The 16,277-nt window shown below is 42.3% G+C and overlaps 2 protein-coding genes across 7 annotated transcripts in view; both read left to right on the top strand.

Moving 5' to 3' along the window:
• The window catches only part of LOC102449041 (bile acid receptor-like), a 47,140-nt gene extending 40,508 nt beyond the window's left edge, over positions 1-6,632 (top strand). For both annotated transcript variants that reach the window (XM_006118805.5, XM_006118804.5), the window contains exons 4-11: positions 1,316-1,456; positions 2,862-3,001; positions 3,097-3,201; positions 3,329-3,428; positions 4,161-4,289; positions 5,451-5,570; positions 5,751-5,864; positions 6,195-6,632. In XM_006118805.5, coding sequence (XP_006118867.2) covers positions 1,316-1,456; positions 2,862-3,001; positions 3,097-3,201; positions 3,329-3,428; positions 4,161-4,289; positions 5,451-5,570; positions 5,751-5,864; positions 6,195-6,433 — 1,088 coding nt within the window. In that variant the 3' untranslated portion in view covers positions 6,434-6,632. The remainder of the gene's footprint in view (positions 1-1,315; positions 1,457-2,861; positions 3,002-3,096; positions 3,202-3,328; positions 3,429-4,160; positions 4,290-5,450; positions 5,571-5,750; positions 5,865-6,194) is intronic.
• A 6,800-nt stretch (positions 6,633-13,432) lies between these two features.
• SYCP1 (synaptonemal complex protein 1) overlaps positions 13,433-16,277 on the top strand; it is a 108,047-nt gene continuing 105,202 nt past the window's right edge. The window contains exons 1-2 of one of the 5 annotated variants that reach the window (XM_075910539.2): positions 13,433-14,175; positions 16,123-16,216. In XM_075910539.2, the coding sequence (XP_075766654.1) occupies positions 14,068-14,175; positions 16,123-16,216 (202 nt within the window). In that variant the 5' untranslated portion in view covers positions 13,433-14,067. The remainder of the gene's footprint in view (positions 14,176-16,122; positions 16,217-16,277) is intronic. The other 4 variants (XM_075910538.2, XM_089773713.1, XM_075910534.2 and 1 more) reach the window with 4 other exon arrangements.

Below are 16,277 nucleotides of genomic sequence, written 5' to 3'. Positions count from 1 at the left end.
ATTGAATCCCAGTATGGCTGCTTTGTGACTTAGCAATGTGGCCAGGTCAACGTCCTTCTGCGCAAGCAGCATCAGGCACTCTTCATGCTCTCTTCCCTGACTTTATCACTCCTGCAGTGATTCAGGCAGTCTTTTATTCACTGCCCCCACCAGTACCACTCTGCATTCCAATCCAGTGCCTTATGGTGAGCAATTAAGGTCTGCACTTCCCTGGACTACTTACCAGGTAAACTCTTCTTCAGGGGTGCCTATCCCTTTTCCCAGGGGTTTCTATCTCCCTTTCTTTCTCCTTTCATCAGGGAAAGAGACTGCAGGCTTCCTCTCTGCCTGCTACACTGTTGCTGGCCTCCTGTCTGTTCCTTCACAGCTTCCATTTAATTGGCAGCCTCCAAACTGCCTAAATCTCCCATTTGCAGCTTAACTGATTGGGCCTACCTGATCCAATGCATCTCTTTCAAGGCTGGAGTAAGATGTATAACCCATTACAAGCAATTAGAACTGCACACAGTATTAAAAGTGTGTGCACACCGTGGACTTATATAATGACATTGTGATATTTTCTGTCTTTCTGCCTTCCCTAGGGGTTCCTACCTTTCTTTTAGCTTTTTTGACTGCTGCTGCACACTAATCAGATGTTTTCAGAGAACTATGCACAGTGACTCCAAGATTTTTCTTCAGTGGTAACAGCTAATTTAGACGCTGTCATTTTATATGTATTGTTTGGATTATGCTTTCCAGTGTACATTACTCTACACTGGTTTTCATCTGATATTTTGTTCTCTAGTCATCCAGTTTTGTGAGATCCCTTTGTAACATTTTGCCGTCATTTTTATTCTTAACAATCTTGAATAACTGTATCACCTACAAATTTGCCACCTCACTGTTCAACCCCTCTTTCTAGTCACTAAACATGTTGTCTTTGCTGTGTTCTGAGCCTCTATCAGATCTATATTATTTTGCTCATTTCAGTTTCCTGGAACTACAGTGTCAAGTGGCAGCGTGCTGGTTAAACCTCCTACTTGGAATATGGTTTGAGCCATTACTTAAAAATTGGAGAGGATATGCTAGATTTCCTTCCTATTTTAATAGATCCTCATTATTGGTAAGGTGCCTGTCACTAGAAAGAGTGCAAGGGAATTGCCTTGGTCAAGCACTATTTAATGTTAGGCACAAAACAACAATAAAAGTAATGATGAAATTATAATGTTTTCTAACAATCTGATCCTTTCATTTTAGAATCATCATATGGTAACTCTTTAAATAACTGAGAGTGGCATTACAAGTTCCCATCATCCCAAGTACCTTTTGTTTCTAGGATTCTTTCGACGTAGTATTACCAAAAATGCAGAATATAGATGCAAAAATGGGGGCCACTGTGAAATGGACATGTACATGCGGAGGAAGTGTCAGGAGTGTCGCCTGAAGAAGTGTAAGGCTGTGGGAATGCTGGCAGAGTGTAAGTGCCCTGCTACTGTTTACAATTCAACTACATTCTCTGTAAATACGATTTTCCAAAGCCAGTTTATTTTGTGTTAGGGAGTTTTAACTTTGGAGGGTCCTCCCCTAGGACTAAATCATTTGCGGTATTTCTCTTTCCACCATTACTAGTCATCAGTATTTAGGAAATAGCTAGGGATATGACTGTTTAACTGGCTAACCGGAGGTGGGGGGCGGGAGCTGGAGCAGCTGCCTGCCCGCTGCAGACAGGGGCTCCTCAGTGCAGACTGGAGCAGCCACTGCTTGTGGTGGGTCTGGGCATCCCACAGGCAGGGGCTATTCCAGCTGGGATGCCGGAACAGCCCTGGCCTGCCGCAGGCAGGGGCTGCACCAGAATCCTGTCCGTGGCGGGCTCGAGCGTCCTGCAGGCAGGGGCTGTTCTGGCCCAGCCAGTGCAGCCCCTGACTGCAGTGGGGGAGAGGGAGAGAAGGAAGGACTGCTCCAGTCCAGCAGTGTGTGAAGGGGGCCAGTGGCCCCGCCCCCTTTAATCAGTTATACTGTTTAATAGGTTAACAAATTAAACAGGATTTTACATCCCTAGAAATAGCCTCTCTAAAGTGATCTAGACTTGTGGTCTAGAATTCTTGTGCCAGGCACCTTAATTTAATCAGAGAAGGGTCTATGAAATTGTGATCAAGAGACAGCTAATGGTGCTGAACATTGACTAATCTCCAAAAGAATATTTAATGCTCTTTCATGTTACAAAAAGATAAAAAAGAAATGTTGCCCATGTTCATTCTTCATGAGAAATCCAATGCTCATATGGTGCAGAGCCTACTTTAAGAGAACACAGCATCAGACTGTTTGGCTATGTCTACCCTACAGAGTTTTTCCAGGACATCAGAGGTATTCTGGAAAAACTTTTCCACGTGCAGGGAATGCATTTGCTCGTCCGAAATTTGTCTCAGGAGAGCAGACGTGCTTTTTTAATGTCCCTGTAAACCTCGTTTTATGAAGAAGAAGGGATATTCCAAAAAACGGTATTTTTTCCTGACATTGGCCCAGTATAGATAGGCCAAATGTCAGAAAAGCCTCTTCCGAAAAAAGAAACAGAAAAACCTATGCAAATTGCGCTTCACAATTTGCGTAGCTTTTTCTGGAAGAACAGTGTAGTGTAGACATAGCCTTTCACCCCTATTCACATGTAGGCTATTGACAGGAGTTGACCGATAAAATCCGTTATTGTTGCCACCACCATAGGCAGAACCTCGAACTACTTGTTATGTGAGAATACTCACAGGTAGGAAGCTAGTTACAGGTGATAAGCTATTGAGGTGCCAGGCTTATAAAGTCTGCATAATAACAGACAGTACAGGCATTAGAACTTTAACAAATACTTTGATATAGAATTATGTATCTTACAGGTTTGCTGACTGAAGTCCAGTGTAAATCAAAACGACTCAGAAAGAATTTCAAGCAGAAAAGCAGTTTCCTTTGTAACATCAAAGTTGAAGATGAGGGTGTAAACAGCAAGCACGTGTCATCCACAACTAGACCTGGAAAAGTGGGAGATTTTGCCTATTTAAAAAATGTCTTTTCATTGTTACACATTTACCTTAAGACATATGTATTGTCATGTATCTGATTCTTTTTTTAAAGATCCAAGAGAGGATGGAACTTACTCCAGTGGAACATCAACTTATTGATCACATTGTGGCAGCCCATCAAAAATATACAATTCCCTTAGAGGAAGCAAAGAAGTTTGTACGTGTTCAGAGTGGACAGGCCACATACAAATACATTAAGATTGTTCTATTTAATTTTTCATATTCTAGTAGTATATTTTGGTAATACCAAATGTTTATAATATTACTTTGATCCTTTTATTCAGCTGCAGGAAACTGCAAACCCAGAAGAGAGTTTTCTGCGGCTCTCCGAGACAGCAGTTGTTCATGTGCAAGTATTAGTGGATTTCACAAAAAGACTCCCAGGTAACTTTATAAAATAATTTAACAAACTCTTCATCACAAAGAGTATAATTTAGCCTGGCTCTAAGAGAAGGACATTGATTTATATTCTGAAAAAAAATATATGGCTCAGAAAAACTATTCAATTGATTCATTATTAATTCTTGCAAGTGTTAATAATTAGAGACATTTTGGTTACCTTCATCAAACCTGAAGAAAACTTCTGTGAAACTCAACAACTTATTCCACCACCAGAGCTGCAGTGGGGGTTGATGCCGGGACTTGGCACAAGCCAGGACTAAGCCAGCCTGCCCACACGCTGTCTCTGAAAGTGCTTCTAGTGCAGAGTTGCAGCGAGGGTAGTTGACAGGACCCAGCACAAGCTGGGACTGAGTGGTTACAGAGCTAACCCTAATTAATTAATTGTGTAGCCAACAAAAATTTTGTTGACTATAAATTAATGAATTACCTGCTTCTTAATATCCCTACTATTGGGCACTGTCAGACACAGAACTGTGGACTGGATGTCTCAAAGGTCGGATCCATGATGTCAATTCCTATGTAAAATACCTAGAAAGACCATAAGATTCTGCTAGATGTGATTGCTCCTTTACTGGTTGGTACTAGGCTCTTGCCTTTGATACACTATTTTCTCTTAAAGCCAGAGACTAATCACTTTTTGGTAACTTATATTGGTAGCCTGAGGTGAAACAGCAGTCCCTAATTCTGAGTCTCAATGAATATTCTTCCTTACAGGATTTGAAAGTTTAGCTAATGATGACCAGATTGCATTGTTAAAAGGTTCAACTGTGGAGGCAATGTTTTTGCGTTCGGCCCAGATATATAATCAAAAAGCTAATGAATACCAGTCATCAGTGAGTGAAAGTAAGTGTTAATGCTAACAGTTGTGTGAATTCAAAAAACAGAGTCTTGTATTTGTTGATTTATTTTTTTCAGCAAACCTGGCTCCTTCAGACACTGAATCTAAATGGTTTGTCAGTGAAGCTCAGAAGGGTGTTTCTTATAACAGCTTTGATAATAATGTCTACTTACCCTTCACTTTTTTAGAGGACCCCAACAAAGAACAATGAAGAGGGTCCTTTTCTGGCTTTCATTAGCCCTAAACAAGTAGCAGTGCTTCTGTAATGTGTATACAACAGGGTACTGGGTGGATGTAGAGGTATGTGCATTTAACTACACGTTGAACCTCTCTAGTGCGGTACTCTTTGGTCCAGCAACATCCATGGTCTGGCATGATTTTAAAGTTTTGTGTAGCCCCATAAAGTCTGTTTACAGCCACCAGTCCTGGCTCTCAGTGTTCTGTGCTGTTTACCCTAATTTACCCTTAAATGTCTCTAAAGGTATGTCTACACTGCATTCCTCTTTCAAGAGAGGAATGCAAATGCAGCTGAGCGAAATTGCAAATGAAGCGTGGATTTTAATTTCCTGTGCTTCATTTGCATAATCGCGTCCGGGCGCTGTTTCGAAATATCCTATTTTGTAAAAAGAAACGCTGTCTAGACGCGGTTATTTTGAAAGGAAATCCTTCTTTCGAAATTACCCTTACTTCTTATAAAATGAGGTTTAAGGGTAATTTCAAAAGAAGGGTTTTCTTTCAAAATAACCGCATCTAGACAGCGTTTCTTTTTTCAAAATAGGATATTCTGAAATAGCGCCCAGACGCGATTATGCAAATGAAGCACAGGAAATTAAAATCCGTGCTTCATTTGCAATTTCGCTCAGATGCATTTGCATTCCTCTCTTGAAAGAGGAATGCAGTGTAGACATATCCTAAGAGCCCATTATGCAGTGAAAGTGTTGGTAATGCTGCTAGGTAATATTGACCTCTCATGGTTCAGCACTGGTCAGGTCCCAAGAGTGCCGGACTTGAGAGGTTCAGCCTGTAAACTGTTTATCTCCTGTACCAGATTTACAAATAGTACACTCTTTTCTAAGTATTATTTGCAAAACATTTGCAACACAATATTTAAATATAATGAAGTTAAATTCAGTAGTGGACTTTTTATATTGTTTTCCTTGTTCTAGGTCATGTAAGATTTTCTGATCATGCTGTGTTCTGTCATATTCAAGACATTGAGAGAAGTTCTATTTATTCCATGGAAATATCTCACAATGAAGAGAGTCCATCTTCCACAACTACCACAGGTAGATCAGCCTTCAATAACCAAAGAATTATCAGTCTTCTACTACATTTGCTAATAATTTTCAGATGAAAAAGTTTGAGGATTTTAAAATTACTCAAAGATTTTTGAGAAAATAATTGACAATGGCCACACAAGTTTGCTCCTGGATTAATTTTTCAATAGCTTGATTTTATTTTTAAAGGTATCACTGAGGAGTTTATCACTGCACTATTTTACTTCTATAGAAGCATGGGAGAACTTAATGTGACTGAGACAGAATATGCCCTACTTGTAGCAACAACTATATTTTTTTCAGGTAAACTTTCAGATTAATGAAGAAGTAATTATGTTACATATGCAAATACATTTTTTAAATTAACTGATCACTTTCAAATCAACTATGCTCTAACCACTAAGAAGTGAAAAGTGTGTAACTACTTATATGTATTTTACTTTGCTATACTTTTTCTTAGCCATACTTTTTCTTCAACGTATAATATTTCTTGAAAGTTCAAATCCTGTTCTCATCAGTCAAATGAGTAATCTTACCAAAATTCATGGTACTATTCAAAGAGAATGAAATGACCAAGTTTGGGTCCTACATTATATGTTGCTATCCCAACAATATGCTATTGTTGTTTTGCAGATCGCCCACTCCTAAGAAACAAACAACACGTGGAAAAACTCCAAGAACCCCTTTTAGGTATTTTGTACAAATATTCAAAAATTTATCATCCAGAAGATCCACAGCATTTTGCACGCCTCATAGGTAGGCTTACCGAACTCAGGACCCTCAATCACAACCATTCAGAAGTACTAGTAAGTTGGAGGACAAAAGACCCCAAACTGACCTCTTTACTCTGTGAAATTTGGGATTTACATTGAACAACTAATCTATACTACTGTTATTACATAAATGTTTGATTTTTCCTTAAACTTGCAAAAATGCAAACTGTTCAGAGACTTTTTACTTTTATAAAAGCATACTATAATGTTCACTTTTATTTTATATGGCTGCAGTGTCTTCTTCAGCAAACATATTGTATTTAATATCTGTAGTAATAAACTATGTTTTAAACCAAAATGGGATGCAGAAGTCATGCTCTGTTGAAGTGATCCAATATTAAATATGTAAAATTTATCTTAAACTTTATTACAACAAATGGGGAAAAAGTAGGATTAAAATCTAGTTCACAGTTTGAACTGAATCCCTAGGATACATATAGTAGCAGATACTTCATTTAAAAACAAACAAACAAGCAAAATTTAATCCTGCAGGCAAAATTGTATTCTGCTCTCACTTAAGTATTGTTATGCAGCATTTTGTGGGAATGTGGGGTGCCGGTTAATCGACTATTCTGGTTAACTGAGAGTTATACTTTACCAATGGAATACCAATTTTCAAAGAATTAGAATACAATAAAAGAAAGTATAAAATACTTTACATGTACTCACTAGGGATGTTAAGGACTAGTCGACTACCCGATAAGCAAATGCTTATTGTATAGTCGACAGGATAGTTTACTAGTCACTCTCCCTCTTGCTGCCTCTATCAGATAGATAAAGGCAGCAAGGGGGGGGGGGAAGAACCTGGGCTCCACGCTGCACTGCCCCTTTGAAATGTCGCCATAGCATTTCAAAGGGGCAGTGCCACACAGCTGATCCCAGGCTCCGTGCGATGCTGCTCATTTGAAATGCCACAGCGGCATTTCAAAGGGGCAGCACTGCATGGAGCCTGGGATCAGTTCAGGACTGAGCTCCATGCGGCGCTGCTGCTTTGAAACATTGCAGCCGCATATCAAAGGAGCAGCATTAGGTGAAGCCCTAGATCAGCCGTGCGGCATCACCCCTTTGAAACACCGCTACAGCGTTTCAAAGCAGCAGCGCAGTATAGGACCCGGGGTCAGCTGGGGAGTCCCCAGCTGATCCCAGGCTCAGTGTGGCGCTGCCCCTTTGAAACGCTGCGGAGGCATTTCAAAGGGGCAGCGCTGCCCTATCAACTAATTGAATAGTCGATGCAAAAATGCATCAAGTACTCAATTAGTCAGTTACACAATACTTAACATCTTTAGTACTCACTAATCCAGTAGTAGCATTGCATAGCAGAATGGTTGGTTTCTTTAAGCTCTTAGGTCTTTACAGGTAAAATGTTCTATACAATAAGTTATGACAGTACATATCACTAAGTGCATGGCATACACCCACATCTTTAAGAATATGTGTAAAACTGTACTGAACATAAAGTAATCTTTGATTCAGAAGGCAATCCTGAATCTTACAGTGCCTCAGGGTAATCACAGTATACTTAGAAGGTGTAGGAGATTGTGCTGAGTCTCTAATGACTCTATGACGTACTCTGAAAGCTGTTTTTTTTTAATAATCTCTGATTTCAGCTTGCTTACTTGTCTTCTGCCTCTTTTGCACAAAAATAGAGTGCAGAATTTGCAGCTGCATAATGTGCTAGACAGTATACTAGTCCTGGTTACTAGACTGAAGATTTGTAGTGGAAGATATTAGAAATGTTCATTAATTGAGCGCCATATAATGGAGCTTTTACTATAATTCTCACATTATCATGCTATTAGGGTACGTCCAAACTACATGCCTCTGTCGGCAGAGGCATGTAGATTTGTTTGTTCAGCAAAGGTAAATGAAGCCGTGATTTAAATGATCGTGGCTTCATTTACATTTACATGGCTGCCGCGCTGAGCCGACAAACAGCTGATCAGCTGTTTGTCGGCTCGCCGCTAGTCTGGACGTTCCCCTTGTTGACATCAAAGCCCTTTGTCGGCAGCCCCAGTAAACCTCATTCCACGAGGAATAACGGGGCTGCCGACAAAGGGCTCTGATGTCGACAGGGGGAATGTCCAGACTAGCGGCGAGCCGACAAACAGCTGATCAGCTGTTTGTCGGCTCAGCGCGGCAGCCATGTAAATGTAAATGAAGCCGCGATCATTTAAATCGCGGCTTCATTTGCCTTTGCTGATCTGTCTAATCTACATGCCTCTGCCGACAGAGGCATGTAGTCTAGACACAGCCTTAGAGTAAAAAGTTAATTTCCTTGGATCTGTTCAATTTGTGCAATATCTTCATTGCAAGAATTATATATAACCTTGTGTATATGTTCAAAAGAGCCCAGAAAAAAGATATAGTGGTCCAAATGGACACTGCAATTAGAATGTTATTAAAACTTTAAAAATCTTGGCAAGGCTGGGAACATAAATTATTTGTAACCTGAATGTAACTCTTGCAGGATCCTAGTTCTCATATTTTTACACATGAATTATTCTTAAATAGTTTCTTCAAAGCTAACAAGTATGACACATACTCTTTCAATGTCAGGAATTTAGGTCTTTTTTTCTTACCTATTATGGGTGTGTGACGGGACGCCCCTGTCCCGCACTGAAGCCCCCGGTGAGCAAACCCTGTTCGGGGCCTCGGGTGCAGGGCACCGGTGGTGTGTCGGGTGCTCCCACGCCGCATCGGCCAGGGGGAGGTGAGCCAGGAGAACCCCGGGTCAGGGGTGGACGAAGGAGAGGAAGTAGCCCAGGGCAGAACCAGGAGTGGTTGGTGGGCTGACACGTTTTGGCTAGACGCCCCGTCAGCCGAACCAGATCACGGAGGATCCGTGTCCTTAGGGCCCTAGGCTGGGGCCCGTGACTGAGGGCGGGCCCAGGCCCCCCTCTCCCTCTCCAGAGAACACTGTACTTTTCTTCTGGCGCCTAGGACGCGCCTAACACAGGACACTGGGCACGAGTTACACCTGGGTGAGGGCGTAGGGGAAGCAGCAGTGGCCAAAGGGGGTCTGCCCCAAGAGGGGGGCGTACCCCCACCCTGGACATGGTCACAAGGTGAAATCCTGTCCCCACTGAAGTTAATGGCAAAATGCCAACTGACTCCAATGGGACTAGGATTTAACACTGTGTATTTTTACCTACCAATTATATTGCAAGTTTTATGGCTGTCTTAAGAACTCACTATTAACGCTTGAATTCTCAGTTACATTTATCATGACTATAATGGGGTAGAAGATTCTCACCTTGATTTGAGGATTATTTTTCAAGACACCCATAACCAGAGAGGTACCTGAATTCATTTGTTGTATAACTTCATGAAAGAGAAATATAGTAGGGATGAATATGAATATGATTTTTCTCCAACAATGGTCACATTCTGGAGTGGTTGCGATCAATGTTCTTTTGCTGGCATGTGCTGTTCCAGAGTCTACTCCATCACTCAGCAAAGGCTTTATGTCCAATTTATTTAATGTGTGATTCAGCATGCTTTTCCTGCATCAGACATAGCATCATGGTAGATTATGTTGGAGGAAGAATACTATGAATGAAATCCTCCTGCTCTGACTCCGGACAAAATCAACGGAACTATTTACGTGAGGTTGTCATGGGGAGTATGTACCCCACACTAGCTCAGCAATCAAAGGGGCTAACACAAGCATTGTTAGTCACTACTGACTGGCAGTCTCACAACACCTGGGAAGATAAAAGTTCTGGGAAGCAGAAACGTAGAGTAGCTTGGGGTACTAGAGGAGTGAATAGGATAGAGAAAATTGTTTCTGCCAGCAAGCTATTAAAGAGCTGCTGAAAAACAACTCAAGAAGGGATGAATTGATCAACAGGTGGGAGAGCCTATAGAGATCCAGGGGAAGGTAGGAAGGAGCTCAGAGCACTCTGTTCAAGAACTCTGATCCTGTTTATCCAGCTTGAGCACTCTGAGGGTATGTCTATACAGCAAGTGTTATTTTGGAATAACTGATGTAGTCCATGTCTACACAGGAAGCAGTTATTTCAACATAACATAGAAATAATGTTGAGCTGGAGGACTTCTTACTGTGCCTCCTGTAATCCTCATTTTATGAGGAGTAAGGGAAGTCAGAGGAAGAGTGTTCTAACTTGGACTTCCTGCTGCTTAGACAGCGTCAAAAGCTGAAATAAGCTATTTTGACTTAAGCTATGCAACTGACATAGCTCAAGTTGCATAGCTTATTTCAGTTTTAGCCCTGCTGTGTAGATATGCCCTGAGCTAGAACCCAATGGCCTGAGCGAGCCTGGGTTCCCCTTGGACATACTTGTGAGTGAAGAAAGCGTTTTCAGACTCCTGGGCACTGTGAACCCCAAGGCTGTGCCAGGCACTGACGCCTCTTCAGAGGAGAACAGCATATATTATGAAGTCTGTTTTTATTCTTAGACAACTACATGCTCCCATTTGAAATGTACATCCAGCCATACCCAGGGCACTGCCTATAACAGTTTGAAGGTAGAATCCCATACAGTTAGTGTCCCCCAACTTTCTAAAAAGAGAAATAAAGAGATGATGGCCATCTTGGAAAAAAGACCATAAAAATCTTATGTATTTGAAGCATTGTACAGTCACTAAAAACATTTCCCTCTTTAGAATGATTGTGAAATTTCAATTAGCTTTATCTCAGGATTATTATTAAAAAAACACCCTACCTCCTTAATGGCATTGGCTTTTGTGGTTTTGTCTAAACTTTACAAATGTTAATGGTCAAAGGATCAGGCAGCTGATGTGTATCTTCTCCCACGTGAATTTGCCGTTGCAGCTAATAATATTTTCTTTACTTCAGGTACTTGTCTAGCTTAATTTTGGGATGTCTTTTTCGATAAAGTTTCATGATACTTAAAGAGCAGCTAATTGTCTTTCCTAATGTTCTCAAGGTTATGATAATACTGTGGCAATTTTAATGAGCAGCTATTGGTCTTTAAAATATTTGAATATGGCAAATTAAAAAACATGCATGGAATACTTTCATCTATTAGAGCTAGATGGAATGAATCCATCACCCCTGTGGCTTTCATCACATTTTAAATTATAATACCTTTACGTTAACTGTGTTCACTATTTGTATCTTATATTTTAATCCACTAATTTTTTATCACACTTTTTCAGAAATTAAACACCCTTTTGCCATATATATGTACAATTAATATTTTTACCATATTTTCAGACTTACATTTATAGGATGTAGGAGTTACCTAAATCTGTATTACGCCACATACACTTGTAAGTTTTGTGCATCAAGTATGACTGGCCTGTGGACTGTTTTTAGCTATACTGACTAAAAGAGTGGAGAATGATAAAATATGTAAAGTTGTAGTCTGAGGCTGTGGTGCCTCTTGAAGAAATGGAGAAAACAGGTGAAACAGAGGCCAGATTTTGACTAAGGGACAATGTTGAACTAAAGTATGCAAGTCCAGATACATGAATAGCATAGCTGGAGTCAATGTACCTTAATTCAACTTACCATGGCATCCTCACTGTGGGGATTAATGGGAGAGTTTCTAGAGTCCATGATGGGAGCATGATCAGCGGTTAATTAGTGCATCATTCTAGACCCACTTAAAAAACAAGTGATCCTGTAGCACTTAGAGACTAACAAATATATAATGTCATGAGCTTTTGTGGGCAAAACCTGCTACCTCAGACAGAGTACACATCTGAGGAAGTGGGTTTTGCCCACGAAAGCTCATGATACTATACATATATATTTTAAATATATATTTTTGTTACTCTCTAAGTTCTACAGGACCACTTGTTGTTTTTACACCCACTTAATCAACTCCCTCAGGTGATGGATTTCTGTAGCCTTGATCTCCTGACAAACTCAGACAATAAGATACGAACAGTTCAGAGGCAGTAAAGACTATTAGGACAAAAAAAGCAAATGGAGACAAGGGAAAACAAGTGAAGGGAACTGTTCCTCCAATTTAATCTTCTCCTACCCCAGTTCCCATTTCTTCTCTCCCTCTCCTCCTCTAAAAAGAAATATAGTAAAAATGTTTAAAAATAGATATTTTGTACATAACTTAAAAGTGCACTTCTATCCTGAAAACCAGGTCTTGTAAAAAGCATAGCTGGGGATTTCCATGTTTATTATTTTTCAAAGGTATTCCACCTCCCACATTTGCTGTTCAGATAAAACTAAATTGGGATGCATACATGCTAGATTTTTATCAGGTTGAGAATCCATATACCGTTAGCACAAGTAGTCCACTACTGATCAGTGATTGTGCTCTCCATATCACCCCTGCAAAGCCAGCAGCTGAGAGAACTGACGAAAACGCTGCCTGTGGACAGGGGCTAACCATGGGATTGCCAAAAGCAGTGGGCCAGAATGACCAATACCAGCTGAAGTGCATGGGGGACCCTTACGCTTCCAGGGAGAAGTGTGAGGGCTGGAGGCTATCTAAAGTACCTTTTCACACTGCGTAGCTGCTTCTATCAGGGTCCAGGCGGTAGGCAGGCTAAAGGATCCTCCCCCAGCCTCTGGGGAGGACCCATAGAGTCCTAAACCTCAAATAAATCCAGGGGATAACTAAAGAAAAAACAGGGATGGGTGTGGAGGTCAAAGGGCTAAATGAGGGATGGGGCCACCAAGCAGAGACCCCCGACAGTGCCCACTGCCCCTCAAAGGCATATGAAAGAAGCCAGCGGACGCTGCCCACTGGAACTCTGCCTGGATGTGTGAGTGGATGCAGGAAAGGAAACAGGTCCCAAGTAGCAGGCGCTGCCCTCAGTCAACCTCTGCTCCCTGGTGCTGTAAACGGATATAGACAGGAAGAGGCTGACCTGCCCAGGTGGAGTGTGCACAAATGAACAGGAGAGGGGAATGAGAACTGCTGTAAGGCAAGTATCAGAGGGGTAGCCGTGTTAGTCTGAATCTGCAAAAGCGGCGAGGAGTCCTGTGGCACCTTATAGACTTATATACACTTCAGTTAGTCTATAAGGTGCCACAGGACTCCTCGCCGCTTTTGCTGTAAGGCAAGGATGCTGCCCTCTCCCAGCACTGCCTGCTGGGGAGACCCCTTCCCAGGGCAGCGCCTCTTGCCCCGGCCTTGGGGAGCAGCGTTTCCTAATACCTTTCTGGTATCTAAAAGTGTGTCACAAAGAGGAGGGAGAAAAATTATTCTCCTTGGCCTCAGAGGATAGAACGAGAAGCAATGGGCTTAAACTGCAGCCAGGGAGGTTTAGGTTGGACATTAGGAAAAACTTCCTGCCTGCAGGGTGGTCAAACGCAGGACTCAATTGCCCAGGGAGGCTGTGGATCCGCATCTGTGGGGATATTGCAGAGCAGGTGGGACAGGCACCTGCCAGGGATGGGCTCAACCGCGCTGGGTCCTGCCATGCGGGCAGGGGCTGGACGCCACGACTCTCGCGGTCCCTTCCAGTCCTCGTGCTCTATGATGGGGGGCGCAGCTGGGAAGAGGAGCTCCCTGTCTCCCCTGCCCCACGTGGCCACCTGAGCCGCCCTCAGCCGGCACAACACGCAGGCGCGGCTGCGCTCCCCGCGGGGCTCCCGCTGCACCCGGCCCTGTCCCCAGGCGTTGGACAGCTGCTCCCCGGCAGTTAGGCACGAGCCCCCTGTGCGCACGGCCCGCCGGGCTGAAGGCCCTCGCGCTTCCCGCTCTTTGCGGCTCGCGCTCAGGAGCAGCGGCGGCGAAGGCGCCGTCGAGCCCCCCCGGCCCGACGCTGCTGGGGACATGGAGAAGGAAAAGCCCTTCAAGCTGTTCGTGCCGCCGCGGCTGAGCAGCAGCCAAGTGTCCGCCGTCAAACCGCAGGCGAGCGCCCGGGAGGCGGGACCCTGTCAGGTACCTGCGGGGCGGCGGCTCGGAGCCAAACGCGAGGCCTTTCCGCGTCCCCTTCCTGCCGCGGCCGCAGCTCCGGGGGCATTTTCACCAGCCCCCCCCCCCCGTCGGGAGAATAAGCGCAGCCCGGCAGCTGCCTCGAGCGCTCGGCGCCACAACCAGCCCGGCTCCCGCCGCTCGGTGCGCGGCCCTTGCAGCGCGAGGACGGTCTAGGCAGCCGGCCCAGGGGAGTTCGGCGCTGCGCTCTGGGCTGAGCCGGCCGGAGTAACCCGGGGGCCCTGGGCAAGTGCTCTGCTTGCTCCCACCACTATTAACCTACTGGGAACAATCGCAGCGGCGAGCTGGGGCGGCGTGCCCTCGAACGTCCCGTCCGGATGGGAGAAAAACGTTCTGGGCAGCTGGCTGTGGGCGCCTGGCTCTCCCGGCTCGGCTGACGGGAGCACTGGCTGGTGCAGCGCTCGTAGCAGGAAAGATGTTGAGAATCAGTGTCACAGTCCGTGCGTGTGTGCTGGGGATGTTACACCTGGTGCACCCTAAAAGCTGCAGGGAGCTTGTAGTTAAGTTTGACAACATTTATAAAAAGAAAGAAATACCCATTTTGATGGATAATATTGATTAGTTTTAAGCATTTTTTTATTTTTTAATAATTTAAATTTTCACAGGTGTGGAAAATTAAGGCTTTTTAAAATCAATTTAAATGTTTACTGTTTTGGGAAACTGAGGGACCAGACAGTGAATATTTAGTCATAGTATATCCTGAAATTCAAAAAGTTAGATTGATAGCCATTAAAACATTAATGATCAGTGTCCATGTCGAACTACATCAAGTAAATATCTTTAAATCAAACAAATAAACAGCATTTGTCTTGCTTTCCTGTTTGTAAACGTTGATTATTACTTGTAGAAATACTTTAGTTAGCATATGTGTCTATTGTGAAATTGACGGTAAGGGTGCTTCTACATGTGTGCACCATTACCTTGAAATAAGCTATGCAATTAGCGCTATGCAAAATTTGCGTAGTTTTTGAGGTAATTTCAAAATAAAGTGCTTTTCTAAAACGTCACTTAACCCTCGTTGAATGTCAGATTAGCGAGCCCATTATATTTTGAGGTAACGAACGTGCTGAAAAGATGCAGAATAGCTAATTTGGGGTACTTCCAATATCCAGAAATTGTACCACAGTGTAGAAGTAGCCTTTTACTGAAAATTTAATTCTTCCAAACCTAACTATAGCTCCAAAAACTACTAAAAATGATGTTACCAAAATTACCAAAAATGGTAATCTTTGGCCTAAGAACAAGAATAAAAAACAGCATTGGGGGGGATGAATTTTTTTTATAGAAACCTACAATTATGTGAGAACAAGAACAGAAAAAAAGTATGTTTTTGGATTTATAGTACATATTTCACATTTATTCAGCCAATGAGAAATAAAAATTGCCAAATCTATTGTAGATAACTTAGAATACAGATAATTATCCAGGAATTTCAAGGCCATAATCAGATATTCTTAATCCCCCTGAATAGTACCTTACTTGATGAATAGTCCCAATGAAAGCAATTGGATTATGAACTATTTCATATTTTGTTAGGGACTAAGTACTAGTTGAGGCCTACAAACTCTTAATTGTCTGTTGCATACATACACATAGATTCAACATATTTTTTTCCTATTGGCATCTCTTATTCAAGTACTGATCAGTTCCAAATATGCTCAATTTTTAAAAGCATGAGAGATCAGGTATACTCATATATTTCATGATATTTTCTAAAAATGAATTTTTCATTTCTAAAGTAAGATTGAAATTGTGAAATTTAATTTTTCTGAGAATGTTATGGGGAATGGAAAATAATATTTGAACAGAGCCTCAGTTATAGTATTGTTTTGGGATTGGCACTCCCCTGTCTTTAGATATACCTTAACAGACTATTTTTAAAAAAATTTCCAGGTTTTTAACAAGTGCACAGAAGAATATTTTAGTTCACCAATGACAAGTATACCAAACCATGGCGAGGTTGCTGATTCAGGTAACGCCAAAGAAAGTATGTTATCACTGTACACTAGTCTCTTTACATTTGTTTTTAATTATATGTACTTTTTCTT

This window comes from Pelodiscus sinensis, chromosome 27 (genome assembly GCF_052426305.1).
Source record: "Pelodiscus sinensis isolate ZL-2025 chromosome 27, ASM5242630v1, whole genome shotgun sequence".
NCBI classification, from domain to species: domain Eukaryota; kingdom Metazoa; phylum Chordata; order Testudines; family Trionychidae; genus Pelodiscus; species Pelodiscus sinensis.
This window is presented reverse-complemented; position numbering and strand designations above follow the sequence as displayed.